The 26,275-nt window shown below is 37.5% G+C and overlaps 1 protein-coding gene across 2 annotated transcripts in view; it reads left to right on the forward strand.

Moving 5' to 3' along the window:
• Positions 1-2,023: 2,023 nt before the first annotated feature.
• The window catches only part of LOC124162235 (transcription factor IIIA-like), a 53,549-nt gene continuing 29,297 nt past the window's right edge, over positions 2,024-26,275 (forward strand). Inside the window, exons 1-6 of one of the 2 annotated variants that reach the window (XM_046538697.1) lie at positions 2,024-2,329; positions 2,408-2,520; positions 2,737-2,907; positions 18,904-19,058; positions 19,289-19,406; positions 20,526-20,631. In XM_046538697.1, the coding sequence (XP_046394653.1) occupies positions 2,159-2,329; positions 2,408-2,520; positions 2,737-2,907; positions 18,904-19,058; positions 19,289-19,406; positions 20,526-20,631 (834 nt within the window). In that variant the 5' untranslated portion in view covers positions 2,024-2,158. The remainder of the gene's footprint in view (positions 2,330-2,407; positions 2,521-2,736; positions 2,908-18,903; positions 19,059-19,288; positions 19,407-20,525; positions 20,632-26,275) is intronic. The other variant, XM_046538696.1, reaches the window with a different exon arrangement.

Below are 26,275 nucleotides of genomic sequence, written 5' to 3' on the forward strand. Positions count from 1 at the left end.
AAAATATCATGGCAAAAAAGTATATACATATATCGCTGTGGTCTGAGTAGTGGCCTGGAAAACCAAAATCCATGGTTTCATTACTGCTCCTGGGGAATTTTTTCTTCAACTGTGTAGCAGTCTGCATTGAGGCCTGGAAAACTGATGGTTTATCATTTCATTACTGGTCCAGGGGAAATTTTCTCAAGGTAGCCAATGTGAATTTACATTCACAAAAGTTGTGCAAAAGATCCGTGGAGAAGAAATCATTTACCTTGACCAGGATATGAACCCGGATCCCCCGATTTCTGGTCAGGTGCTGTAGCCAGTTAAGCTACCAAGGCATGGATATTCGTGGACATTGCCGATTCCTTCCTGTGGATATTTGTGGACTCTACCCCACTGGATTTGTGGTGGTATGGACTGCTGATCATATGTGATGCCACAAGCAGTCCAAATCATGCACACAGCGACACAGCCAGAGAGCAAGGCCCGGACTTAGAACACATAGAGGTGTTCGCTCTTAGCTAATTTAAGTATACCAGGACTAGCTACAGTGAAACTCTACCGGAGTCACCCACAATACACAATTTGTGCGAAAGATCCACAGAGAAAAAATTCTGGAGCGGACACCTTCAGGACGTCCATAGGCAGTCTTTTTTACTGACATGCGGACAGGCAGTGGACATCCTCCGGCATAAATGCAGATAGCCTACAGACGTCCATAGGTCACTTGGTGGACAGTCATTGGACGTCCTGAAGATGTTCGTGTGCTGTGTGGGGTTACTTAACTTGAATTATAACTGATTAACATATTTCAATAAACAATTGCACCTGTAGGATCTCATTTTCGGTGGTAGGTGCAAGGACTTCGTGCAGTGGTGCCACTCCAATGGTATAGTTTTAAATGATGCTAAAATCAGTTTTCTGCTTGTCCATAATAAAAATAATCAACTAACATGTACTTTATCACCTCACTCTACTTTCTCAACATCATCATCTATTAAGTTCTCAGTTCTGCAGTTGACTGACACCCATTATTGTTCAATTCATATTTCTGAACTCAATTAGAAACACTCCACACGCTTATTTATGCTTGGGATACTCTCCTCTCTTGTCTCATTTGATACCTTTGAAAACACTGTATTTTGCTTAAGTCCACTCATATGTCTCATATAGTATTGTGCTTTGGTATAATTCACCAAGAGCTAAAAAGGCCATCTCTCTCTCCAAAAAGAGGCTATCAGGGCCGTCTTCAGTATTTGAACTAGTGGTAAACCTCTACTTACGTCGCTTAAAATTCTTAATCTTCCTAACACATATTTAAAAACTGATTTGTGCCTCTTTTGTGAAAGAACATCCTCATCTATTCAAAGTAAACTCCATATTTACTACCTATGCCCCTAAATGCACTTTGCCTTTTGATATATTTATAGGGAAAATTCGTCACATTAATTTTCGAATAGAATTTTTATGCGTGTTACCTATAGTGAAGTAATTTGTGAGGGCATTTTCCAGAACGCATCTTTAAGTTACTCCCTTCTTCTCCTCCTTGTCTTACGTTTGTTTGCTAATCAAGATCTGAGGGAATGGAAGGATAAATGACAAAGATGAAACACAGCCTTGCGTAAAAAAACGTGACTGTACCATCGTCCACTTTGATGCTGGGCTCAGGAAAATGAAAGAGAATTGTACAAGAAATTGTAATACCTTTTCTCAGGCACTATTCGTTCCTTTGGTTACATCAGTGCACTCAAACTCTTGCTGCCATTGTCAGAGGCCATTTTCTTCAATTGCCAGTACATCCAAAAAAAGGAGCACGAATGCGTATTGGAGAATGGAAATTTTTCAACCTAAAGCCTAGATTGGTTTTATAACAGCCATATCTGTCTATATGAATGGTGAAAATTCATAATTTATTATTCATTTGTCAGGGATAAAATTTTCGTTCAGATGTCGGCGCCATAATACGCTCTTATCGTCAGCGCCAGCCCTGGTAGAACCCGTGGCAAAGATATCAACTTATGAAACAGCTGAAAAAAACTTACCGCAATCCGCGATATTGACATGTGCTCCGGCATGGCTTCAGTTATGTTGTTTGTGTTGGGAGTCTAGATTATTTTGTGGACTGAATCTATGGACTTGTTATACCTTCTGCAATAAGTGTTTGAAATTTATAATGGGTGGACACTCAGATAACGGCGAGAGCAGTTGTGAGGACGCCAAAGCCGAAAAGGCAGCACTCGACGTCAAATTCACAGGTTCCTACAAGTGTAGCTACGACGGCTGTGGTGCCACATTCAAAAAGCCTTCAAGATTGAAGCAGCATACATTTAGACACACTGGCGAGGTGATTTTTAAATTCGATTTTAATTTTTAAAATAGCCTTATGTTTTGTTGCAATGTTTTCACCCTTTAAACCTTTCAGCGACCCTTTGAATGTGACCGACCGAATTGCAGCCGAGCCTACACCAATGCTTCTCATTTAAGAAGGCATATAGCTGTCAGCCATCAAAACTCATTCTTCCAAGCTAAACTAAGGTAAGTGCCCTTTAATACTCGTTTCTCGTAGTTTTCGAAAGGCATATTACCTTTGCCGTGCTCTTTATTCCATATTGAGATGAGTTCCTGCATAATGATTACCAGAGAATCCTTTAAAAAGTGATAGAATTTACTCTTCATTGCCTTCCTTGATGTCATCATTTTATGAGATCAAATTATATTGTCCCAATTTATTGATAAATTTAATCCTTACAGGTGCTCACATCCCGAGTGTAATCTATTACTATCCAATGAGCACAATCTTAAGCGTCATTACCGCAGAGTACACGAGAAGTCCAATGCATGTAAGGAGTGTGGCAAGGTCTTCAAAAAACATCAACATCTACGGGCGCATATGAATTCGCATGCGGAGACGCCGCCTTTCAGGTGTGTTTATTTAGCTTGGCTGGTGACAGTCAGTACGGTTTGTTTACTTGCAGGCAAAGGAGTTTTACTCATCAAAATGCAAAAATTTACGTGTAGTCCAGCCTCAGCTACCAAAACGTACCCGTGCCTGGTGCTTAAGTATTTAAAATATTATTTGGGATGAGAAAAAGTCTCAATGTCACTTCAGAACCACGAAAAAAACCACAGAAATAAAATAGAGATATTCTATGATTTCATTAGTCAATCACAATAATATCTGCTATATTTTCTAATTACCCCTATCTAGTTTGGTGAAACAAATACTGTCATTCTCTTTTGAACTATAATTATTTGAAAGTGTTGAAATATGGATGATAGAAACCAAGTTTTCATGGCAGAAATAAGATTATTGCGGGTTCTTCGGAACATCATTTTATTCGCACCATAGAAGTCAAAGAATCATACAATGCAGAGTGCACCACTTAGTGCGCACAAATACATGCCAGAGTGCACCACATGCACAAGGCAAAAAACAAAAATAAAACATGCTCACTAAATTCACCTACAGACAATACTAGAAATTGAGGATGAATCGGTTCTCGGAACCATGGCAGTCCGATTTCTACCCCATCGTTTTTCAATACTCAGTTCCAAGGATGAACTTATTATCTGAATTAATGTCAAAAATAAATGAGCAACCACAAGAAATGAATGAAAATAATTTCACTAAAGATGTAAATTAGCAGGAAAGCTCTGTAAAAAAAACTTAAGATCGTCTCCATTGTTTTATTTGCCAAGCAAAAAAGTTTAAATAATACATTAAAGAATGCATGATTGACCAACACGTCACATTACATCAGGCAGCCACTGGTTCTTTTTCCAGGTGTTGATTTAAAAATTTCAACATTTTTACCCTAACAGGGTCTTATCCAAGGTTCTTAGACTGTAAGGTTGCCTTATTCGTAACTGCGCATGCGCCAGCAGAAGTCCCGTTACGTCACTGTAGACCCTGTATCCCAGCTGATCCTAGCCATTTCATTGTTTGCACGTTAGAAATTGAGATAGAATAAGTTCCTGAGACCTTGCGCCGCCTTGTGTTTAACGCGAATCTGAACACATTTCCTGCAATTTCACTGGAAATCGTCTTTGTAATGCACTACTCATAAGACGAACCTTTTGTGGGTGAAGAGCGCCTTTAATCGTCGGATATGCCAGGCTCCCGTTGTACTGTGGCAATGTGCTCCAACAGCTTGTCGAAAACTAAGAAAGCTGGACGGAATGTCTCATATCCCCGGCGGATGCTTAAATTGAAAAATCTTTTTATTGCATATATTAACTAATTGAATCATTGACCGTGTCTCGCCCCCCGCACATGTGTAAAAAGTGGTGAAAGTGAATCAGTCAGACAAACTAAGTGATTATGCTAAAGATTTCATAATCAAGAACTTAGATGCCCCTATTGCATTGGAAAATCAGGAATTCTTCCCTTTTCAGGCAAAATGAACTTAATATATTGCGCACTCATTCATGCATGGACTATTTTGCAAATTCATCCTTTACCTCGTATGCTATGAGTAACATCGTGTGCCAATGGTAAGATATCAGGTAAACAAATTTCTAGTACTAAGTTTGTAAATTTGAGTCCTTTTGTATGCCTATGAGAGCTATTGAGAAATTTTCGAGGCCACGGTTTTGCAAAATTGTTTATTAATTTAGGGACAGAAAAGTTTTAGCGTGTATAAAAATATTTATCAGGAATCAAGTGTTAAATTGTAGTTCACATAAAAGAAACTTACGTTAATATTAATCGTAATATTTTCTCTTGAACTAGTAAATTGGTTAAGAATAGCCTTTATAAACTTATAAATGTTGGCTTGAGTCAAACCATATAATATTTTTATCTGCTCTTTCGCGTTTATATTTACCTACAAACTGTAATGAAGTAGACTCTACCCTCTAATTTGGACTAATTAGACAAATTACCAATGTTCTGTGCTGTGTCTCCAACTTGGACAAAGCAATTATTAAATGTTACGCCAAGCAGAGGGTCTTCACAAGAATAAAATGTTTGAACAAAAAAATGCAACAAGGAACAAGGAAGAGCAACTTTGGTAGTGCCACTAAAAAGATTTAAAAAATTGTTCAGTAAGTAAATCCTTTTACATAAATTCTTGAGTCTTATTATTTATATCTTCTTCAAAAATGAACCGTGGCGGTGGAGCTAAATTTCTACAACAGACTTATGATCGACCAAATAGCTGATAAGTATTAGTCTAAGTTTTTGTTTCAGCAATTGTCACTGAAAATTATCGAATTTGTTTCCTGCAGTGCTTTTTGGTGCCATGAAACATTTTTCTTTTCGGTTTTTTGACTAAAGGCTACAGTGGAAACTTTCTGTAGGATTTAAGATAGAGGAGAGTCCTCTGATTCGAAGGCTGTTCTCCACTCAAGCGGGCAACTATGGTGCTGTTTTGATAACGGCAATTGTTGGTGGTTCATTTTCTATTTCTAGAAATTATTTTACCGGGGAATTTTATTTCTCTCAGCATAATATTGAAGTTAGTTCCGTTTCATCTGTATGATTTTTTGCTTAACGTATGATCACTTTGAATTCCTATTACGAATGATTTGGAAATGTTAATAACGGTAAATTTACAACTCTTTTCACTCTATATGTGTATTTTTTCTTCCCATTGAAGTAAAGGATTTCAATGTCCTCTTGCATAATTTTTTTTATCTTATATATTTTCAAAGCCCGGCGAAGAATGAAAACGAGCATAATTTCTATTTAAAAAGTAGTGGAACTGTAATTTTTTGAAGCAAATAATTCGTTTTTTTGCGTATTTTCCTCCTAGCCATATTAATCTAAGTTTAAATTATATTGCGGAAGTAGCAAGGAAAACAGTGTTTTGAGAGTTACAGGAAGGAAGTGTGGATCGGCATTAAATTTAAAATTCTGCTTATAGTGTTCGATAGAGGGTAACTTCAAGAACTCGCTGCGGTAAGCAGTTACACCCGCGGAAAGGCTAGAATTTGAAATGGTGCTGGAAGTTCAGTCTACAGTGACGTCAAGCCAATGGGAGCCCGAGTCGCAAATAAGGCAACCTTTACTCTAAGAACCTTGGGTCTTATCTATTTTTTTTTGGCAGAAATATTGCCTGCAGTACTGAACAGGTGTTCTTAGAAAACAGTAGTGGTCGATGTTGATTTTGAAGGGCCATGCGGAATATGCTTTGATTTTACACTCTGCATAGCAACAGGATCTTTTATCTTTATTCATCCACGGCGAGGATTGGCCCTCGCGGATGTTGTGTACAACACATTTATGAAAACATTCGATACAACGAAACATACAAAACATGTATGTACATTGGATCAAAACATTAGAAACACATACATTACAAAGATTAAATTTAAAATAAAAGAGAAGAAAAGTCCAGCTCAAAATACTCATGAATTGAGTACAGTGGATAATTGCACAGCCACTTTTCCAGCACATTTTTCAGTCTAGTGATGCTCACTGATCTGGCTTTGCTGGGTAATTTATTAAATAATTTTACTCCCAAATTGTCAGACTGGTTGTTGGTCTTAAACAGCCTACAGTAATTAGTATTTAGGCTATTTTTAGCCCTAGTGTCATGAGAGTGGATGGTGGATCGAATGGGGTAGGTATCTAAGTTATCTTTAATGTGCATAATGCTGCGAAACACAAAGAGGCTGTAGATGGTGAGGATATGAAAGTTTTTAAAAATTGGCCTGCAGTGGTCACGGGGCCCAGCACCACTCAGAATCCTCACTGCTTTTTTTTTGCAGTTTTAGAATTTCTTTGGTTTCATTTGCATGTCCCCAGAGTCGAACACCATAGGCAAGAATACTATGAAAAAAAGCAAAATAGGCTAATCTCATGTACTTTTCATTGATACAGGTTTTAAGTTTCCTCAATAAGTACAAAACCCTAGAGAGTTTTTTGCTGACTACGAAAACATGTGAATTCCATGTCAATTTAGCGTCAATATTGAAGCCTAGAAGCCTGACAGGATCATTGTTTAGCTCAGTACTTTTAAGACAGCATGTAAGATGTTGTGTCTTACCATTGTTCAGAAAGAGATTATTGGCTGTAAACCAGAGTTGAGATTCTTCTATTGCCTTTTTTGTAAGAAGTCTGACTTGGCTAGGAGTATTGCATTTCTGCACCAGAGTGGTGTCATCTGCATATATCATGCAGTCCATAGAAAGATTGTAAGGTAGGTCATTGATTAGAATAAGGAACAAGAGAGGACCAAGGACGGACCCCTGAGGAACTCCATGTTTCACTGGAAGAAAATCAGATTGGTTACAATTTACTTGTACCATCTGCTTTCGATCAGTGAGGTAAGAGGTCATGAATTTCAGCTCACTGTTATGAAAGCCGTAGTATTGGAGTTTTTGCAGGAGGGTAGCATGATTGACGCAGTCAAAGGCAGAGGTTAAATCACAAAGTGTGAGTGAGACACATTGCTTGTCTTCAAATGCCCTTGATAAATTTTTTACCACTGACTCAACTGCCAATTCAGTGGATTTCCCCGGGCGAAATCCAAACTGGGAAGGGGTGAAGAGATTGTGTTTCTCAAAGTGTACTAGAATTTGTGTATAGGCAATAGTTTCTATTATTTTAGCGATCACTGATATAATGGTGATGGGCCTATAGCTGTTGGGAAGAGTAGTGTCTCCTTTTTTGAAGACAGGTATGACCTTAGAATATTTTAAGGAGTCTGGGAAGTATCCAGTGGAAAAACAGGCATTAATAATAATAGATAGAGGATGAGCTATAATATGTATTATGGACTTAATCAGATCATTGGAAAGCCCATTGATGTCACGACTGGTGGAGTTTTTAAATTTTTTTACTACATTGAAAATATCCCTCGTACTAATCCATTGCCACTGAAATTTAGGAGGGGATATCAGGTGTTTATTGAGTAGTGCTAAGGCATCACACCTGTTATTTGTGATTTTTGATAATGTGGTGTCCACGGAATTGACAAAGTGATTGTTGAAGGTATCGGGATCAATTGTAATAGGAGATCTGTTTATAGAAGTGCCTTTTTCCCTATTGATCACATTCCAGGCAGCTTTGAATTTATTAGAGGCACTATTAATGAAATCCATGTTCGCATTTTGTTTCGCTTTTATTGCTGCGAAATGATACTCCTTATTCAATCTTTTATACACTTGTTTCAAATCCTCAGTGGGTAGTCGCTTGTACTCATGATAGGCATGTAGTACACTTTCCCTGCGTATTTGGACCTCGGGATTGTTTGAGTGGCCACGTGATTTAAAGAATTTTCGGACTGGGACAGCTTTTCTGGGAAAGGATTCATTAAAAAGGGAGATTAAGGTTTCAAAGAACAAAGAGAAATTTGAATGACTGTCGTTGTGTGAGAGTAAGCTAGTCCAATCCACACCACCAAGCAGGCCTTTAAAGACTTCAAGGCCGTGAATGGTGATTGGACTTATGTACCTAGTGCTGGATTCCCTAGGTGGACTATTGTTAATTGCAATCAACTGAAAGAGTATGGCCATATGGTCTGCAACAAGAGGATCGATGACAGTAAGGTTATATGCATGAACATTAAGAGTGGTTATCACATTATCAATACATGAATTGTTCCTCGTGGGTTCACTGTTTACACAATAGAGGTTGAAAGATCTCAGGAGATTAGACAGTTGCCTGCTACTCTTAGAGGAATATCTCATATCAATGTTTAAATCAGCACCAATTACAATGTTAGCATTAAACTGCATTAAATGACATAGTACCTTTTCAAGCTGTTCAAGAAACTTTTCAGGGTCGCCATTAGGTGACCGATATAGGGAGAGAACAATGAGATTGTATACACACAGAATAACAGCTGTGATTTCGAAGTGCAGTTCAATGCAGTACCTAGTAGTATCGATTACTTTAAATTGAAGGTTCTTTGATAAATATATGCACTAGGGTGTCCCAAGACATAATGGAAATTTTTTTTTCGCGAAATCAAATACGCATACCCTCCATTTTTTTTCTGTTTGGCCTAACAAACTCACATAATAAATATTATTGCAATTAAATTATGATAACACGTGCCGACTTAATCCCAAACATGAGAAATGAAAATTTGTCCTGGGTTAGTATGGAAGGGTTCCAGAAATTAATGCTTATTTATTAAATAAAACAACAATATGCCCAAATCGTGTTTACTGTTTGACAAGTAAATAAAATTACTCTATAAATTTTCTTTTTAAAGTTTGCTTTTTGCAGTCAGGATAAATCTTCCGGTGTTCTTGTACGCAACGTAACAAAAATTGCTTTTGTTCCTCCTCCACCGTGATTACACCGTGGTAGTCTTGGATCAACTTGACCGCTCTTTCAGCTGCATCGTTGACTGCCCTCAGCGTTGAAACCTTCTTTCTGGCTTCTTGAAACGAAGCATTACTTGACAACGTAGCAGGACATTCGTGTAGAAAACTGTCATCAATTTTGAGGCGATCGAACAATGACTTGCTTCTGACTGAAATGAAGTCGTAGATGTTTTTCTCTGAAATATAACAAGAGAAATTCAGTTCACAAAATTGTGATCTAAACAGAAAACTAAAGAAACAACTTCTATATTTACTTATTTAACTTACCATACAATAGACCGCAAAGTTCTTCCTTAGATGGGATGTAACGTTTGCCATGAGTTGATAAATTCTCTTTGGTTAAATTTTCAACCATTTTGCCTTTAGTTTCTTGATCCACATCATCGTCAAACAGTGACAAGACAGAAATTTCATCAGTCAAGTACCATAAATGCTAGATTATCTTCTGTAAAGCTGCTTTTGAGATGCTTTTATCAATTTTTTCGTAAGCCTTCATTGACTTCAAAAAGCACAAATCTTGGTAAGGTGCTTTTACTGCCAAAATACATTGGAGCCATGGCTTGACATAGGATGTCACTATGAACAGGCAAACATCTAACAGCGCTGTCTTATCCTTGATCGTAATTTTGAATTGATCACTTAGTAATGATATTTTTAGGGAATAAATTGCTCTCGCCATCCATCGAGCTTGGTGCATGGCACCTGGAGGTCGAATTTTAAATTTTCTCTGTGTATCTCCGCCTAAAAATATCACAGAAAGCTCTATCAACTCTCGATAGTCATCTCTGACTATTTCTTTGGTCAGTTCAGTTCGGTAAAACTCAAGGAGATTGTCAATTTCGGAAACAGTCAGGTGCAATGCGAGCTTTTTTTTATAGCACTGTGCTTTATCTGGATCGACACCATTCCAGTTATCTCGGAATTTTTTGAAGAGTGGAATGTCGGGATTTGCAGTCACTTGACTGATTTTTACTTCGAACACGCTTTTTAACACCAATTCATACACGTGATGGCGGCAAGCAAAAATAAGCATATCTCTATTAAGTTTTTGTTCAAGAAGCACACAGGCGCCATTGATATGACCCGTATTTGAAGCCGTAGTATCACAACAAAGAATTTGCACTTTATCTTCGAGATTCCAGTCTACAATCGCGTTCCAAACAGCCTGCGCCTGTCCGCTTCCTGAAGAGCTTTCCAACCTTGGCACATTAATAAGTTGTTCTTTATTTGCATATGAAATAACTATTGGAAGACGTTGTTCTTTTGATTTTCGAGTATCTAAAGCAGGCAACAGTTTGCCATCCCAGTGAACAGTCACAACATCTGGTACCTCGTTTTGAAAACGAACTTTTATGGCTGCCGCACGCTCTTTCCGTTTTTCCGTACGAATTCTTTGAATCGAGGACTTACTTATAGGAAATTCATCAGTATTATATCCAAGTGCCTCAATGGTAGCTTCAAGAATAAACACTGAATCTCGCATGCTTAACTGACACCTATCTAGCACTGCTACTAATTTTGGAGTAATGAAATTTTTCCGAATAGTTGTTTCACTGGTTCCGGGTTGTGTGTTCTGGATCAGAGTTGGAAAATCTTCTTTTAAATGCATGTCGTTTTCATTAGAATCAGAAGATGAGTCGTTTTGTAACGGCTCATTAGATGATGTTGAAGGAGTTGAGGTGGAAAAATATGTAGCACGTCGCTTTTCTTCTTCAATAGTTCTGAGGCGCGCCCTTTCCTCTTTATAAGCCAGTTTTTTGTCCACTCCTGCTAAGTGACCAGGCCGACCTGGCTCTCTCTGTCGCTGTAAGAAGATTCTGTCTTCATCTATTTTTATTAATTGAAGCGCATCGGCGTGTGCAGTGTCAAACAAATTATCTAAGTTGTTGACAAATTCTTGTCGGCGCTGCTTAAATACGCTTTGGATTTTTTGCGCATTTTTTTGTAACTCCCTCCAAAATTGATATAAGTTCACTAGTTTCTTCACACAATTAGGGAAAGATTTGGTAGGTATACGCGCCTTTTCCCAAAAGATAATACACTCGCGAATAGTGAGATTTGCACTTTCATTGACAGTTAAAGTCACTTCACGGATATTATAAAATAAAACTGCCAGAACTTGTCCATTAGAGGGGAGTTTTGAACCTTTTATTTGATGCTTTACGCACCCTATTAAAAATATACCCTTTTTAGAACTACGTAATTTCACTGACATGTTCATTGTTCACTGATTGAAAACAATACTTTTACTTACAAAATATCAAGTGATCACAAACACATCGACGCGTTAACACGCTTTCACAACGCACAAGCAAAACCTGCTTCACTGAACAATCACTACGGACAACCAACGTGACTCTAGCGAGTTCCAGCTCGCACTGATAGCGTATCACATGTTCACCTGCCTCCCCTCCAACTCCCGCGTCACCAGTATTGCCCGATCTAACACTAAGCTATCAGTTTAATTACTTTATTTACACACCTTGTACAATGTACAATTGTACAATGTGGTGCATTTTTCGCTAAATTCGCATTAACCGGTGGGCCCGCCGCCGCACTCCGTGCGACATGCTTTGTATTTCATGGTTATCAAAAAAAACTGTAGGGTGCGCTACCTGTGAGTCTAGCCATTTGTATTTCGTCTAATTTGTGCACATTGTGGCAGTAATTGTGTGCTTACCATCTCATTGTCAGTTCCATTCGGGCGTACAAACTTGAGGTGTTGGGTTTTGGTGCGTTTCTTGCGGTGGGACCCTTCGTTGGGCGCGCCGCCCGTTCGGCATACTTCGTATTTCTTGGTTATAAAAAAAACCAGCCATCATACCAGTCACCAGACCAAGTTCAAACATCATATATTAGTTACCCATTACTTAAAACAATTTATATTCAGGTAAAACTGCTGCATCAGTCGCCATAGGGTTTTCCGCGGCGCCTTCCTTCGCAAATACTGACATGTTTCAACACAAGTCGGCACGGGTTTCCGAGGTCCTACGTATATAAAATTTTATTTACAATTGTTTTGACGTCGTATAAATAAATTAAGAGGGTATGCGTTCCAAAAAAACGACTTCGATTTTTTTGGGACACCCTAATATGCACACACCACCATGTATATGATGAGAGCGACAGAAAATTGAGGCAAGATTGAAACCGTCCACCTGATAAAGGCTACCTTCATCAACATGAAGCCAATGCTCACTGATACACAGAATATCACAATTTACTGACTTGAGAAATAGTTCTAATTTAATTATTTTATTTCGGAGACATTGAACATTTAGGACAGCAAGATTAATGAGTTCCTTACCAGATGTTGGTTCAAGCTTTTTAATATGAGGAGCACTTCTTGTGATCACCGAGTTAGGATTCCCTAGTCACAAAGTCTTCGGTTTCACTACACCCATCTGAGATCTTGTGACCGGTTTTTGGCTGCTGTTAGGTTTACCCGTTAGGTTTGGAACTGCAGCTACATTCAGGACAGCAGCACTTATAACACACTTAATTATTTCTGAGCACAGATGATTTTTCCCTTTACTGTTCAAATGAAGACCATGACGAGTGTAGAATGAACGGTCTAGGCTATTTGTATCAATCATTGTTACATGATCGAAGTTGGTACTAAGTTTTAGCAGATCCTCATTTACCTTTTTAGTCTCAACATTGATACATGAGGTAGCAGGAAGGTCATGGCGATGAGGAATGTTGGCAATTATTACGTTGGTATTTGAAAGCTTTGACATCAGATTACTCATGGTGTGAACAACAACTTTACCCTTATTGAGGTACACATCGTTCGTGCCGGCCATGATGATTATGTGGTCATTTTTGGTGAGGTTATGTGAGATCTTTTCACAGAAGTTCGTGATCTCTTTGATCCCGGCGTTCGGCATCACTACACCACAAGTATTGTACACTTTACTAACCTCGGTTGCTGCAATTTTAGCCGAAATACCACGGCCATGGCTGTCCGAATACAGCAGAATAGATTTCAGCTTCCGTTTTACGCGATGAAGACACTTGTTTACGTTTTTGGGGGGTACAGGAACAGGATGGTCTTCACAATGTTGCACATCACTGTTTTCAGGGAGTTGATTTAACAATTCAAATTTGTTACGCAGCGGCAACAAGGGTGGAGAAGGAGCTGTTTTCCTCGTTGAGTTCACACGCCAGTTGCCCTGTTGAATCCACTCGTCGTCCATCTCCACGGGACTTTTGGCTGCGACGACGGGCCTGCTCGCATGTTGATTCTTATTCAAGATATGTAGCTGAATCTCTAGATTTTTGTTTTTTTCCCGTAGAACACTCATATCATGCAGGAGTTGCGAGATCAGGGCTTCCTTAGAGGCGAGGTTACGTAGAAGGGAGACATTTTCGTCTTGAACGGTGTGCAATGAGCAAGCTAAACACGACCACGTATTTTCAAAACTTGAGACGTTAATATTCAGAACATTGGCACAATTATTGTGGAACGATGACTTGCAGGACTTGCAATTAACGCCGTTTACTACTTTTTTGTGGCAGATAGCGCATTTTATACTATTAACCAATATTTTACCGGTGCCGAGTACATTTGCGTACGTTCCACTAGGCGCCATCTTGAACTCAACTTGATCAATAGTGAAACTCCCCAGTTTCCGACTACATCATCCGTTAATTTGTTGTAACTTGTGAGTCTGTTCAAAATATATTGTGTATTCTGTGATGTAGCTTAAATTGTTTCTGTAATTGGCAACGTATTCGCATGCTTCACTGTCTCAGTTCTTACAACCTCAACTATAAACTGGTCAACACGCCAGTACAGCGACACCATGGATAAACTGAGCGGCCTTGAGCTTACACGAAATTGTAATGCAGTGTTGTATTCTGCAGGATAACCATACTTTTCAATGCCTTGCATAGGTTTATCAGCTCATGAACAAGCTCTTGGAATGCATCTTGCTCGTATGTTGAAGAATTACTGTATATGTACATGATCCAATCGTAAGACCACTTTCAGATGAAACGATTTTCCGACGGTCGATTTTTTTCACGGCACGGCACACGGCAGTCATCTCTGGTCGTCTCGTCTGAAAGCCGCCTGAATTTCACGTGAGTGGCTGCCAATGAAAAGGCATTTTGTTTGAAAGTGGAGACTTATGTAGCATTGCCTGTATTTTACGTCATAGACAGCGTATCGCCGGGCCAAATGGGTGCCGTCAATGGCGGAATTCGACTCGTTTGAAGACATCCATAGAGACCGATGGGTGCGGTGGACGGCGGCAGGCAAAAAGTCAGCTCGTTTTAAAGCGCCCTTAGCGGCCGTGGCTACGGAAATGTTACAATGTTGGCGAGAGCGACAATCTGACGAACCCTTAAATGCACGAGTTAGGGAGCAACTCTCAAAAGAAAAAGCCGTGGAGGCCATGCAATCGGAAATTAATATTTGCGTTTTTTAATCTTTTTTACCTTAAATACCGAGAAGCAGGTACTGGGACCGACCCATCTCTACTAGAAATATAGATAAACTACAGTGGAACCCCGATTTATCGTTCCCGCATTCATCGTTTTCCCGCATTCATCGTTCGCCGCTCCTGGTCCCAAATTAAGTTCCATAAAGACAATGTAATTTTTCCCCGCATCTATCGTTCCCCGAAGTATCCTTTTCCCGCATTTATCGTTTGACGATCGCGGTCCCGTCGTATAATTTTCCCGCATCTATCGTTTGACGAAAATGAGACGAAGTGTTTACAACGTGTTGTTTACGGCTAACAACGACAGACACAAAGTTTGAATCTTCCCCAGGAGATTGAAATACGATAGGGAGAAGCTAAGTGCCGTGGGATAGTTACATTATCGCATTTCCCAAGATCCGGTATCCCCCAGCATTCAGCACTCGCCTCTCCCAGTCGGAAGCTTTTCTCTTCTCCGAAATAAAAAAAAAGGTCCCAGCTCGAGCAGGGATCGTATTACGAAGAACCTAGCTTGGAAAGAAAATATCAAGTTACTCGAGAACAAAAGAAACCTTTTTCACGCATCCCCCTTTCTCGACCACTGACTTTTTTTAGCTGACTCGCTTCAAAGATCCCCACCTCTGGAGGTCAACTGCTGCATGAATCACCGATTAAAAGGTGCGTAGAAATGAATTTCGGCAATTGGTATTATACTTTTGTTATATTGAGATATTAGTGATGTGCACGTAATACAGTAAAGATTGATACCAAACATGACGTATTTCTAACGTTATTTAAGCATTTTAAGTAAGGAAAGAGTTGGAATAATACGATGGTGATTTCTGGCGAATAACGATATCCTCGCAGCTGATAGTGAGCTTCACGGCAGTTGATGCGATTTTTTTCGAAAACAGGGCGTCTGGTTACAATTTACGAGTTTTGCTACAAGTTTCACTTGTCTGAGTTGCTAACGAAGCGATGTCTTCTCTGGATATTTTGTTTCTCTCGACTAGCAATCTGAATTCATCTGCTCATCTAGAGCTACGCTACTTATTGTTAGAAATGAGTGGGTAAGTTGCCTTCTCTATAGGATAAAAAATTTCATTGCGCAGTCATATGGTCATGCTTCACCCTCTGCAGTAAGCTCTGCCTACGCCGTACGCGATAGCATTAGTGCCGAACTTCACCTCGCACGAGTGGTTCCGTACTTTCCGGGGTGGGTTGACTTAAAACTAGCGAGTGTTTTCCGTGTGGGTTCAATGGAGTCCGGTTTCATTTTTATTAGTTTTATTCTTATTCTTGGCCTTCTTGATCCATTTCATAACCAATCACTGCGACGGCGAAATCAGTTGTTTGAGGCATAACACGCACATTTCTCTCGTAAATACGTGTACTAGAAATGGCATTTGATGGATAAGAATTTTTACATCAGACAGAAATGCATAATAGCCGTGAAAATTCCGAGTGGAGTGCAAACATTTTTTAGCAAGGCGGCTTGTTCCTTTAGGATTTTAGAAAGAGAGATAAGTCGAATCAACAATATGACCTAAGTGTTTCGATAAAGTAATAATATTCCTGTAATCAGCTGAAATCTCGTTTGAATCCATTAATGAATGTCATAATTCGCAAAAATCCAGCTGATCCTGGGACATAGGCAACCCGGACAACCATTCCCGCATTGATCGTTTTCCCGCATTCATCGTTCTTTTCATCCATCCCCCTGAAAAACGACAGATCGAGGTTCCACTGTATACAATTCAACAAACAGTGCATTATCAGAGGCCACAATAACTATCTCTCCGACGAATTTCCACTGTCACATCATCCACTTCATAGACCTCTATGATCCACTTCCAATAAACAAATCCACCATAATTCTATATGTCACTTTATACCACTATGTATTTCTGTCTTCTAGATGATATGTAGTTTGGTAACTGTTAAGAATGGCACCTTCCTCCAATCTGGGCGCCTTTAATTCAACACAAATTATCTTCTCCATCTTATCGCCCAAGGCCACAGATTCTTTTCTGATATCACTTGATGTGAAGGGAATCCCACGCACCTAAAATTAATAAATAAGAAATTGCCATGTAAATTAGTTGGTCATATCTTTTCCAATCAAATTGATTCTTTAAACTTGGCTGGTTATTCCTAGTAACTCCTTTAACCACACATTTACCGAGTGGCAGAATACGAAGAAGACAACTAAAATGCAAGAATTTTCAAATGAATAGCTACTACAATATTTTAAATCACCACTTTCAGTACTGGAGTCGTTCATCAACATCCCCCAGCCACATCTTGCTAGAAATTACATCTAAATAATTACAGCAAGAAAGGGTACATACCTTATTGTTTTTCCTGGTGGTGAAATTGTCTCTCCTGATCACCGAAATCCGCTTGGTCTTCAACTCAGAATCTTTTGGAAAGCTAAAAACTTGAACTTTGGGTCTAGCCCCGGAGTTTTCTTCGCATCGCGGCACTACATTTTTTGTAAAAAATGCCTCTCAATCACGTCTCTGAAGCCAAGTGAATGAAATTCAAGAATAAAGGATACTTCATAACCCTCAGAAACTCCAATTTTCACCAACTAGCACCACGAAAATCCAAAAATGTGGTAAAACTTAACATAAATTCACATGTAAACAACGTGGTCTTCAACAGCAGCAAGCGCAACACAGCACTTATCGTGCTGATGTCAGAGCCAAAGTCAACTAACTAACGATGAAACATTACAATCAATGTTCACAAATAAAAATAAGTTCCAAAAAAGGTGCCAGCATAAAAATGGAATTATAGGTCAGAGATAAATCATACTATTAAATGATTATTACCTGAATATTTATTCAAGAATATTAGAGGCGATGATGACTTCATACTTGTATAATTCAGCTGTATTTATACGTATGTAAAAAATGCACTAGTAATACATTTTTAATACAACTGTATGAATACATATGTAGGGATACAAGAAAAATGCAGGTGCATTACAGAAGTGTGTGCTATCTGGGGGATTGATTAGATGCACTTGTATTTCAAGAGAAAAATATTTCGTTTCGGTCTTATTTTTCATCCAATTCTGATACAAATATGGTTTACTGTAGAAAGCATAAAAATTTTAGGTATTAATTGATAACTATCCTTGGAGGGGTAGAAAATTTTTTAAACATTTGTTTCATTAGATTTTAGACAATATCCAAAGATTTTTAGAGATTGCGTTAGATGTTAGACAATTGCAATTTATCCCAAAAACATGGTTTTATCAAGTTCTTCAAAAGGCATGCATGATGAGTTTTGTAAGTTAGCATGTCATCTTCAAAGTCTCTTTTATCACTAATTAAGAACACTATTTTTAATATAAATCTTTATTATTACGGTCATTAGTCTGACTACCATTCTTGCGTGGTTTTTTTAAATATTGATTTGTATTTTTTCTTTGCTCTTGCTATGCAATTTCCAACTTTCTTTTATTTATGCTAGTTTAACTATTCCAAAAATTCAGCCACGAGTAAGGCTGTGGCAATTATGGCTTTGATGCGATATGAAGAAGAATTTTAAGCTCATTGGCTACATTTATTCAATATACATAATTGGTTATCCTTTGAAAAATCCTTAAACATATAAAGTTTTTTTCCATCTGTCATCCCCTTCTGCAATACTAGATCAGACTAGAAGGCCATGAAAATGTAATATTACTTGTGAGCAAGCAAGGAAAGTGATAACTTTTCATGGGGTGAATATGAAAAAAGTCTATCGATCGTTTTTCACTTGGCACTTTAAGAGATATGAGGAAAAATTAGAGCTGGGGCTTTCCAGTTGTCCCGCAATCATACATTAGTGCATTACCTCTTGAAAGTTGCCACGTTATATGACATTATTTTCACTACCCCATACCACACATGGCACAATGTACATATATTTGCATGCCTCATTCTAAGCAGCCTTTACATATATGTCTCCTCCTAAGTTCAGAATTTCTGTTTTTTCTGATTTTTTTTAGGATAGTGAAAAATATTGACGAAGGGTGAAAAATCATGCGTGGATTATCCAAAGTTGGATGATCAGCAGTCTCACACTAATCTATTATGAATACTGATTAAATCAGACATTGTACAATATCTCCACAGTATTAGGAGCTTTATGGTGTTATTGAGGATGTGGTAGGGAACTTGTACTAAGGTCTACTTAATTTCCATTAACATAGGTGCACGGAGTGCAATATTGGTTTCACTTCTAATGGGATGCTGAAAAAGCATCAGCGCTGCCACAAAAAGCATGCCTGCAATGTCAAAGACTGCAAAGAAGTATTTCAGAAGTGGTCACAATTAAGGCACCATTGGAAAGTTGCCCATCCTCTCGGTAAGAGTTCTCAATTTTACATTTCATGTTTTTTTAAGTCCACATGAACATATATATGATTGTTGTGCAGAATATAATGTGAATATTATTTCATTTTTAATGCGTACATATGTATTTAAAATGCATAAATAGCAGTTGTATGGTTGTGAATCTGCAAAAGTTCAGCTTTAAAAATATTTATTTTTGTTTTGGGTATCTAATTGAGTATTTCTGCCGTATAACTTTTTCAGAATATATTTGTGATGTATGTGGAAAAAAGTTTAATCACAAAGGCAACATTAGTTGTCACGTTGCCACCCACATGCCTGATAGGCCATCATTTCCCTGCCCTTATCCAGATTGTGAAAGGTAAGGGTCATGACAGATGGTTGAGGATATAAAATTACATATAAGGTTATATTGTTTGCATGAGGTTTTGATGGTGTAAGAAAGGATTTTTGCCAGGAACAATTTTTGGGCTTATTTTGACCCCATTCATGTTTAACTTCTTGATTTTCATGAGAAAAACAAAATTCATGCAGACCTTATTTTGTTTGCTTTTTTAAGTTACTTAGAGCATGATTAATGGCTGAAAATTTGTATAATTGTGCAGAAAAAGAAATATGGTAGTAAAGACAAAAATATGTTAACCCATATTTTAGTCTTTACTACCCATCATATTTCAGTGCTCAGTACGTTGTTTTTTATTCATTTTGGTTTCCAAGAATGATGTTGTTTTGAGAATATATCGTTTTAAGCGATTACAGCTACAATTTTTTTTTATTGGAATTAAAAAATTGTTTTGAGAATGAAGAGTTGGACTTTTCAAAAATTACATTGTGAATTTCCTTCCTCATCTTTTTCATCCTTTCGCTTTATCTCCTTCTTCTCTTACATTTTTCCTTTTCCTACTTCACTTCAAAGTATTTTTTTGCAAAAAAAATTTGTTGTTAAGATTTTCTATCATTTTCCTGATGATCACAGCACTGCCATAGGATTTTGGTGATTATTTTTTGAACGTATCACCATATTTAATTTTAAATGAATAGAAAAATACAAAATTGACAATTTTTCCTAGGGTTTCAGACATCTTTGGAGGGAGTCAATTCTAAGACTTAAGTGTCTTGTCTTATTCACCCCAAGCATTGAGCATGAGTGAGTGGTCAGAATCAGGTTCTATAGTATATTGATAAGTTATTGTTCTCGTGGAAGCTAAAATGCTATTGCATAATTACACATCCTGTATATTTAGATGCATTCAATTAGGATGCATCAATCTTTTAAAATATCCCTTTTTCATGCATTTATAAGCATTTGGAATATCCTTATCAATATTTAGTGCACAGAGGAGAAAATACCCTGGATAATCTGCAAACCCTTTAATTGGGAGCCAGATAATGAAATTTCACAGTTTTTAATCCATTTTATTGGAATGCTTCCAATATTTATTTATTCTATTTTTGAATGCTTCATTATTGTGTATTGCAGGTCCTATGTACGAAAATGTTATCTCTTTAATCACATCAAGTGGTACCATGAAGGGAAAGGAGTTATGTGTACCCATGAAGGATGTAAACGTATGATTTGTACCAAGGTAAGTTAAACACATGTAACTTTACAAACTTATTATTCATTTAAACTTCAGTTAAGTCTTCATGTCAGCTATTTTTTGCTTGTGTTGAAGAAATCTTCCCTTATTTTCTGTCCCCTCTGTGCTCTCATATTGATGTTGAGTGATATAGTAAACTCAAGGTGCCTTATTCTTCTGCTGTGCTATGATTTCAAGTTAGACACTAGTGGGCTTCAGGTTTGGCCCATTTATTTCCAAGTACCCCAAAAACAGCACTGAGAGGTTTTGTGTTGGGGTTAGCAAAAATTAACTACATATTAACAATTAACTCCCATGCCCTTAGAAATTACCTGCCCGGCGTTGAATCATTGATCTTAGAGTGGCAATCGAGGACCTTTCGAGAAGGCAAAACAAGGTCAGCGTTTGAATATTATACCACGCTTACACTTTTGTTAGAAGTAGAAATACTGAAAAAAGGTTGTTTTTTGTCTTATTGGCAATAAAGCATTAGAATACTAATAGCAGATATATGGCCCGAGGGATAAATGGACGCTTGATTTTGGGCTTGGTGTACTTTTCCAATCAGTGAACATGAACATAGAAATGTTCAGCCATGGGATACCTTATCTCTGGTCGTCGATTAAATCATTTTCATTCTCATAAAATAATTAAAACTGTACGAAAGCCGAAGTTGTTTTACAAAACAATAGCTTAATATTTTTTTCTGAGATCGAATATTTCTTTGAATTATTCTCAGTTTTACTTGGAAGTACCGTATATCTCCGAATATAGTCCCCCCTTTTTTTCCAAAAATGGCCGCGGAAAAGTAAGGGGGGGGGGGACTATAATCGAGTGTAATCCAATTTAGCATACTAAAGGTGACCATAAAGTAATAAATAACGGCATAATGGCTAATGTTCTCGTAGTCTTTCTATTTGAGTATATTTATGAGGATTATAATCGGAGATATTAGTAAATACTGCCACGTTTTACCGGAAATTAAGACAATTTTTACCACAAATGTTGTACAGATACGATTATTCCGATTCAAATAGCATATCGAATATGCGTTTTCACGGAATCCATCGGGTAGCCGCTAATTTTTCTTGGAAAAGTATTGTTAGAATAATTCAATCCACACTGATCACTTAATGACGCAAAACAGTAAATAATTAAAATGAAAACTAAACACACACTATCATTACATTAATCGAACACTAGAATTGAATCAATAGTATATGTACCCGTCGCTCATTTAATAACTACACGATTTAAATAATTGCGAAAAATAAACAGATAAAGTGAACCTTTCGTGACGATTTAGCATTTCATTGCGTCCGTAGCTACTATACGTCCGTGCGGTTCGTGTTTACAACCACTGCCTTTACCGCCTTCACAGAACAAGAATGCGCAATAGGTGATGCATTTGTTTCTGAAAAGGCGCAATAATCGACGACTTTAAACCAGAAGCGCCGGCATTACTGCATTTGATCGAAATACAGCGACTCAGCATCGAAAGTGTAATCAATTTATTGAGGAATATCTTCAATTCGTCAGGGTAAATAGGATCGATAAATTACGTCGCATAACGTTTCGCAATTATTTCCGCGATATTTTCTTTATTAAAAATAATTTTACGTTCAACAGTGAGGTGATGGATCAAGTAGAAAGATGAGGATCAATCCTGCCGCAGATTAGAGGCCTTCAAAGACGGAGTTTCGATGCCAATTTAAAAATAGCTGTTGCAGAATACGCCGTAAATCATAGTATTTACAGCGCTAGCAAAGCGCTAATACATCGCGGAAGTCATTTCGGGGGTCTCGATGCGGCAGATTCAAAGAATTAGAGGAAAATATCGTCGAATTTGTGCGCAAATGCAGAGCAGAAGCTCTTTGTGTAACTTATGCAATGATTCGCGACGAGGCATTGAAAATTGATATAATTTTTTTTCAGTTTTAATGTTTGTTGGAAAAAGTTTATTACTTTGATATTTGTAAGTCCTGTAGTTTAATTGTTTTGCTTAACAGGCATTTGATAGCAATATTTTTATAATATTTATAATTTATTTAACACAATTTTATTTAGATTTCCTAAATTCTTCAGGTCACTTGGATTTGTGATGACTTGATGGGTGTGTTACACTGGATCTAAGGAAGTTTCAGGGCCAAATGCAATACTGTTTATGGGTTTTAAGTTAAAGCTTATATATTGACATTGTCTGTAGTCATTTGGAAATCAAAAATATTAATAATTTGTGAAGGTTTAAAAAATACAATAGCCTTGGATACTTAAAAAAATTTCTCATTTCTTCATTACATCTGGTTAAGGAACTATAAATTACTGATACATGCAATGGATCACAAAATGTTTTAGGTGTAGTTAATTTGTTGTGATGGAAAATATGTAAACAGATTTGTTCTTAATCTTCACAGAAAATAATAGTTTTTATCGAATCTAGAATCTTAACTTGCTAACCACAGAAAAATTGCCTTCCTTTACATTTTAAAATTTTTCCCAAAACTGAGGTCTCAAAATTGGGGGGGGGGACTATATTCGGGGGGGGACTATATTCGGAGATATACGGTATGCCAGAGAGAGTTGCAGACTTACTAAAAGGTTTTTTTGATGATGGCATGATTATTCTGGATGCAATTTTAGCCCTGAAAATTGAAATTATGCTGTGATGTTGAAAATTCAATAAAATAGTTAGCCATATGCCCAACCAATGAGAAAAGTTATTCTATGTCGTTAGACGCACTTAGCACAATGGTCAAGATGGCAAAACCAACATAGCGCTACGTATTTCTTACAATTTACGGTGCAGTACAGGCATCCCCCGAGTTACGTAAGAGATGCGTTCCGGCAGACTCTGCGTAAGTCGAAATTTACGTAAGTCGAACCTTTGTGTTAGTGCTTCAGAGATTGCGATCGGCGCGGAGAAATGCGCGGTAAATTCTCGGTGAAGTTTCATTAAATTCACTGCGATATTCATGAACTCTACCGCGTATTCTTACGTTATTAGATACAAAATCAATAAACATTAATATAGTCTGAGAGTTGCATCTCGACCATTGCCAATCAAAATGCGTAATATTATTCCCAGAGTTGACCGATCGCGTGGATTCGGGAAAGTACGTTATCTCAACGATACATTAATAAACTGAATACTTAAATTGATTCATTATGTTAAACTGCGATCTAAGGGCCTAAAGAATGCATCGTCTACCTACCTATAATCGTTATATCTTCTGCCTTTTATGTATTACGTTGATCGATGAATCTGATGGTTTGACTGTCACAGTTAATACACGTAGGAGGAGTTTCTAGGATTACGAACAAACAACACACAAAAAATACCAGTAAATTACTATATTCTTTGATACATTCACACGCACATACACTCAATCTTTCACGCACGGAAACATACTTTCATTCTCTCATATCTCAATAAAATAACGTGAAAATATCATCATTTGAATATTTACTTCGCTGGAGACATCGAGGAGTATTTCCAAAGCACAAAGCTAATTAAAAGTGAACTTTTATTCAGCCAACTCCGTCATTAACGTGCAACAAAGTTAGTGGGAAAAAGCTTTCAATGATGCAATATTCATTTACAGTTGCACCTAATATGAGAGAACGAGAAAATGCAGCTTAATAAAATCTTCCGCCAGAAACATGTAAACAATTACGCAATTAATTCCGTGTGTCAACTTTTTCTTAACTTTTCCGCGGCGTTCATTGCTCTATGATATGATGGCAACATGGACCAAAGCCTTTCAGACGACAATATTTCCTCCAGCTCCACATACTTGTATCCTCAACGTAAACCTCAGTTAACACCTATAAAATATACTACAATAAAATACATTACACTTACAAAATGCACAAGACTGGTGAGGTTGCTCTTTTGCAGTTAGAAAGAGATTAAGCGTTAAAGTTTAGAACTGACGTACAAGAAATATCTAAACGTGATTGCTCCAGATAAAACGGACGCGTATAATGATCCAAAAATAATTGTTTCTTTGCGCATAGAAATTTTGCTGCCTTTCTTTTCTGATTATAATAGCTCTATTTGGCCGAAGTAAAATATGTAAATTGCTTCAAAGTTAAAAAAAACCTTCGCGGAGAAGACCCAATGCAATGTTCCATGCATACACTTGAGTAAATTGTGCCAGAGGTAGTTTTATTGTGAGGAGATATTCTAAGCCTAGTTGACCAAAGGCTGATACATAAACGGTCTTTGGGGTTTGAAAATAGGAATATAGTTAAAAATGAAGATGTCTCCCATATTCCACATAAGTGGCTAAATATATGTAAAATACCAAAATGTCCAATGGAAAAAGGCCATACGGTAATATTAGAAAAAAAAATCTCTATAGAGGAGTGAAAATGCACGCAATCGAAAGATGTCCGAAGAAGAGACTGTACTAATAACGAGAGTCGCAAAAACTGAGAAGGAAGAGCTGACTTTTTCTACGACATGCCCACAACAGAATAGTTGCATGGATTTCTAATAAGAATGGCAAAAATACTTCTAAAAGTAGGGATAACAGGCGATACAGGGCGACTTGTAGTCTATTCCGCGGTGACGGAAAACGACTTTTTTATTTGAGCCCCGAAATTCGATCATTTTTTCCCCGAGGATTTCCCCAATTCTAATTTCTCATTCAAAATGGAAAAAATATAAAAGTTTCCCTAGAACCTTCATTATTTCCCGTGAATAACGAATTGGTGGTCGTAATTATTCCCACCTAGTAACTTTAACAAACTCATACGAAATAAATGAGAAAAAGTCGAAAACTCTATTTCTTCTTCCGTAGCCAATATAATCAGACTACTATTGAAAGGATCGTTCGGAAAATGAGTGGCAAATATATTATGGAAGAATGTTAGGAGTTATAACGGCATTATGTAAATATTAAGTTTAAACATTAATATAAACAGCAACAAATTATTCAACTGTGTTTAACGTGTGTAGGTATAGTGACCGTAATTTGAAATACGAAAATATTTTTCGTCAATGAGATGAAAAGAAATATTGTTTGAAAAATTTTAATAGGTCTAAAACGAAAATAATAACCTTCAAATGTGGCAACACTTAGTAAAAATATTCAGAAAAGTAAAGAAAATATCACATTTAAATTTTTTTGTAATGGCGAAAAATCTTACAAATAAAAAATTACTCCATAAATGTAAAAAAAATTTACTCAAAAAATATAAACTTTTTTCAAAAACGGAAGGCATATGCAGGTGGCCTAATCCATTTTGTGTGCGGGAAACCATCATTTGAGTGGATAGAACAGAGCGGAGGAGCGTTGGGAGCGATTGAAGGACATAGGCCGGCGTGGCATCAATGTGATGCCACCCGCCCGTTGGCAGGACCTACGCTGGGCATCAATGCTATGCCATCCGCACTCAAAGGGTTAAGCTAGCTGACTTAATCTCTTCACTTTACTTCAATACCCGAACCATATTTCTTATGCATGGGATGGTTCCGAAAAATATCCAATCCTTAGTATTTTCACTCGAGTAATGCGCTAAATGGTCTAGTCGATCTATACAAAATCCTTTTTAACATCCTCAGTTTAGTGTTTTAAGTCAATGAAGTCGATTATCCATGCTTTAAATGACGATTTTCTAGACTAATGTTTTAGAAAACTTGAAA

The sequence above is a fragment of the Ischnura elegans genome, chromosome 7 (assembly GCF_921293095.1).
Source record: "Ischnura elegans chromosome 7, ioIscEleg1.1, whole genome shotgun sequence".
In the NCBI taxonomy this organism is placed as follows: Eukaryota; Metazoa; Arthropoda; class Insecta; order Odonata; family Coenagrionidae; genus Ischnura; species Ischnura elegans.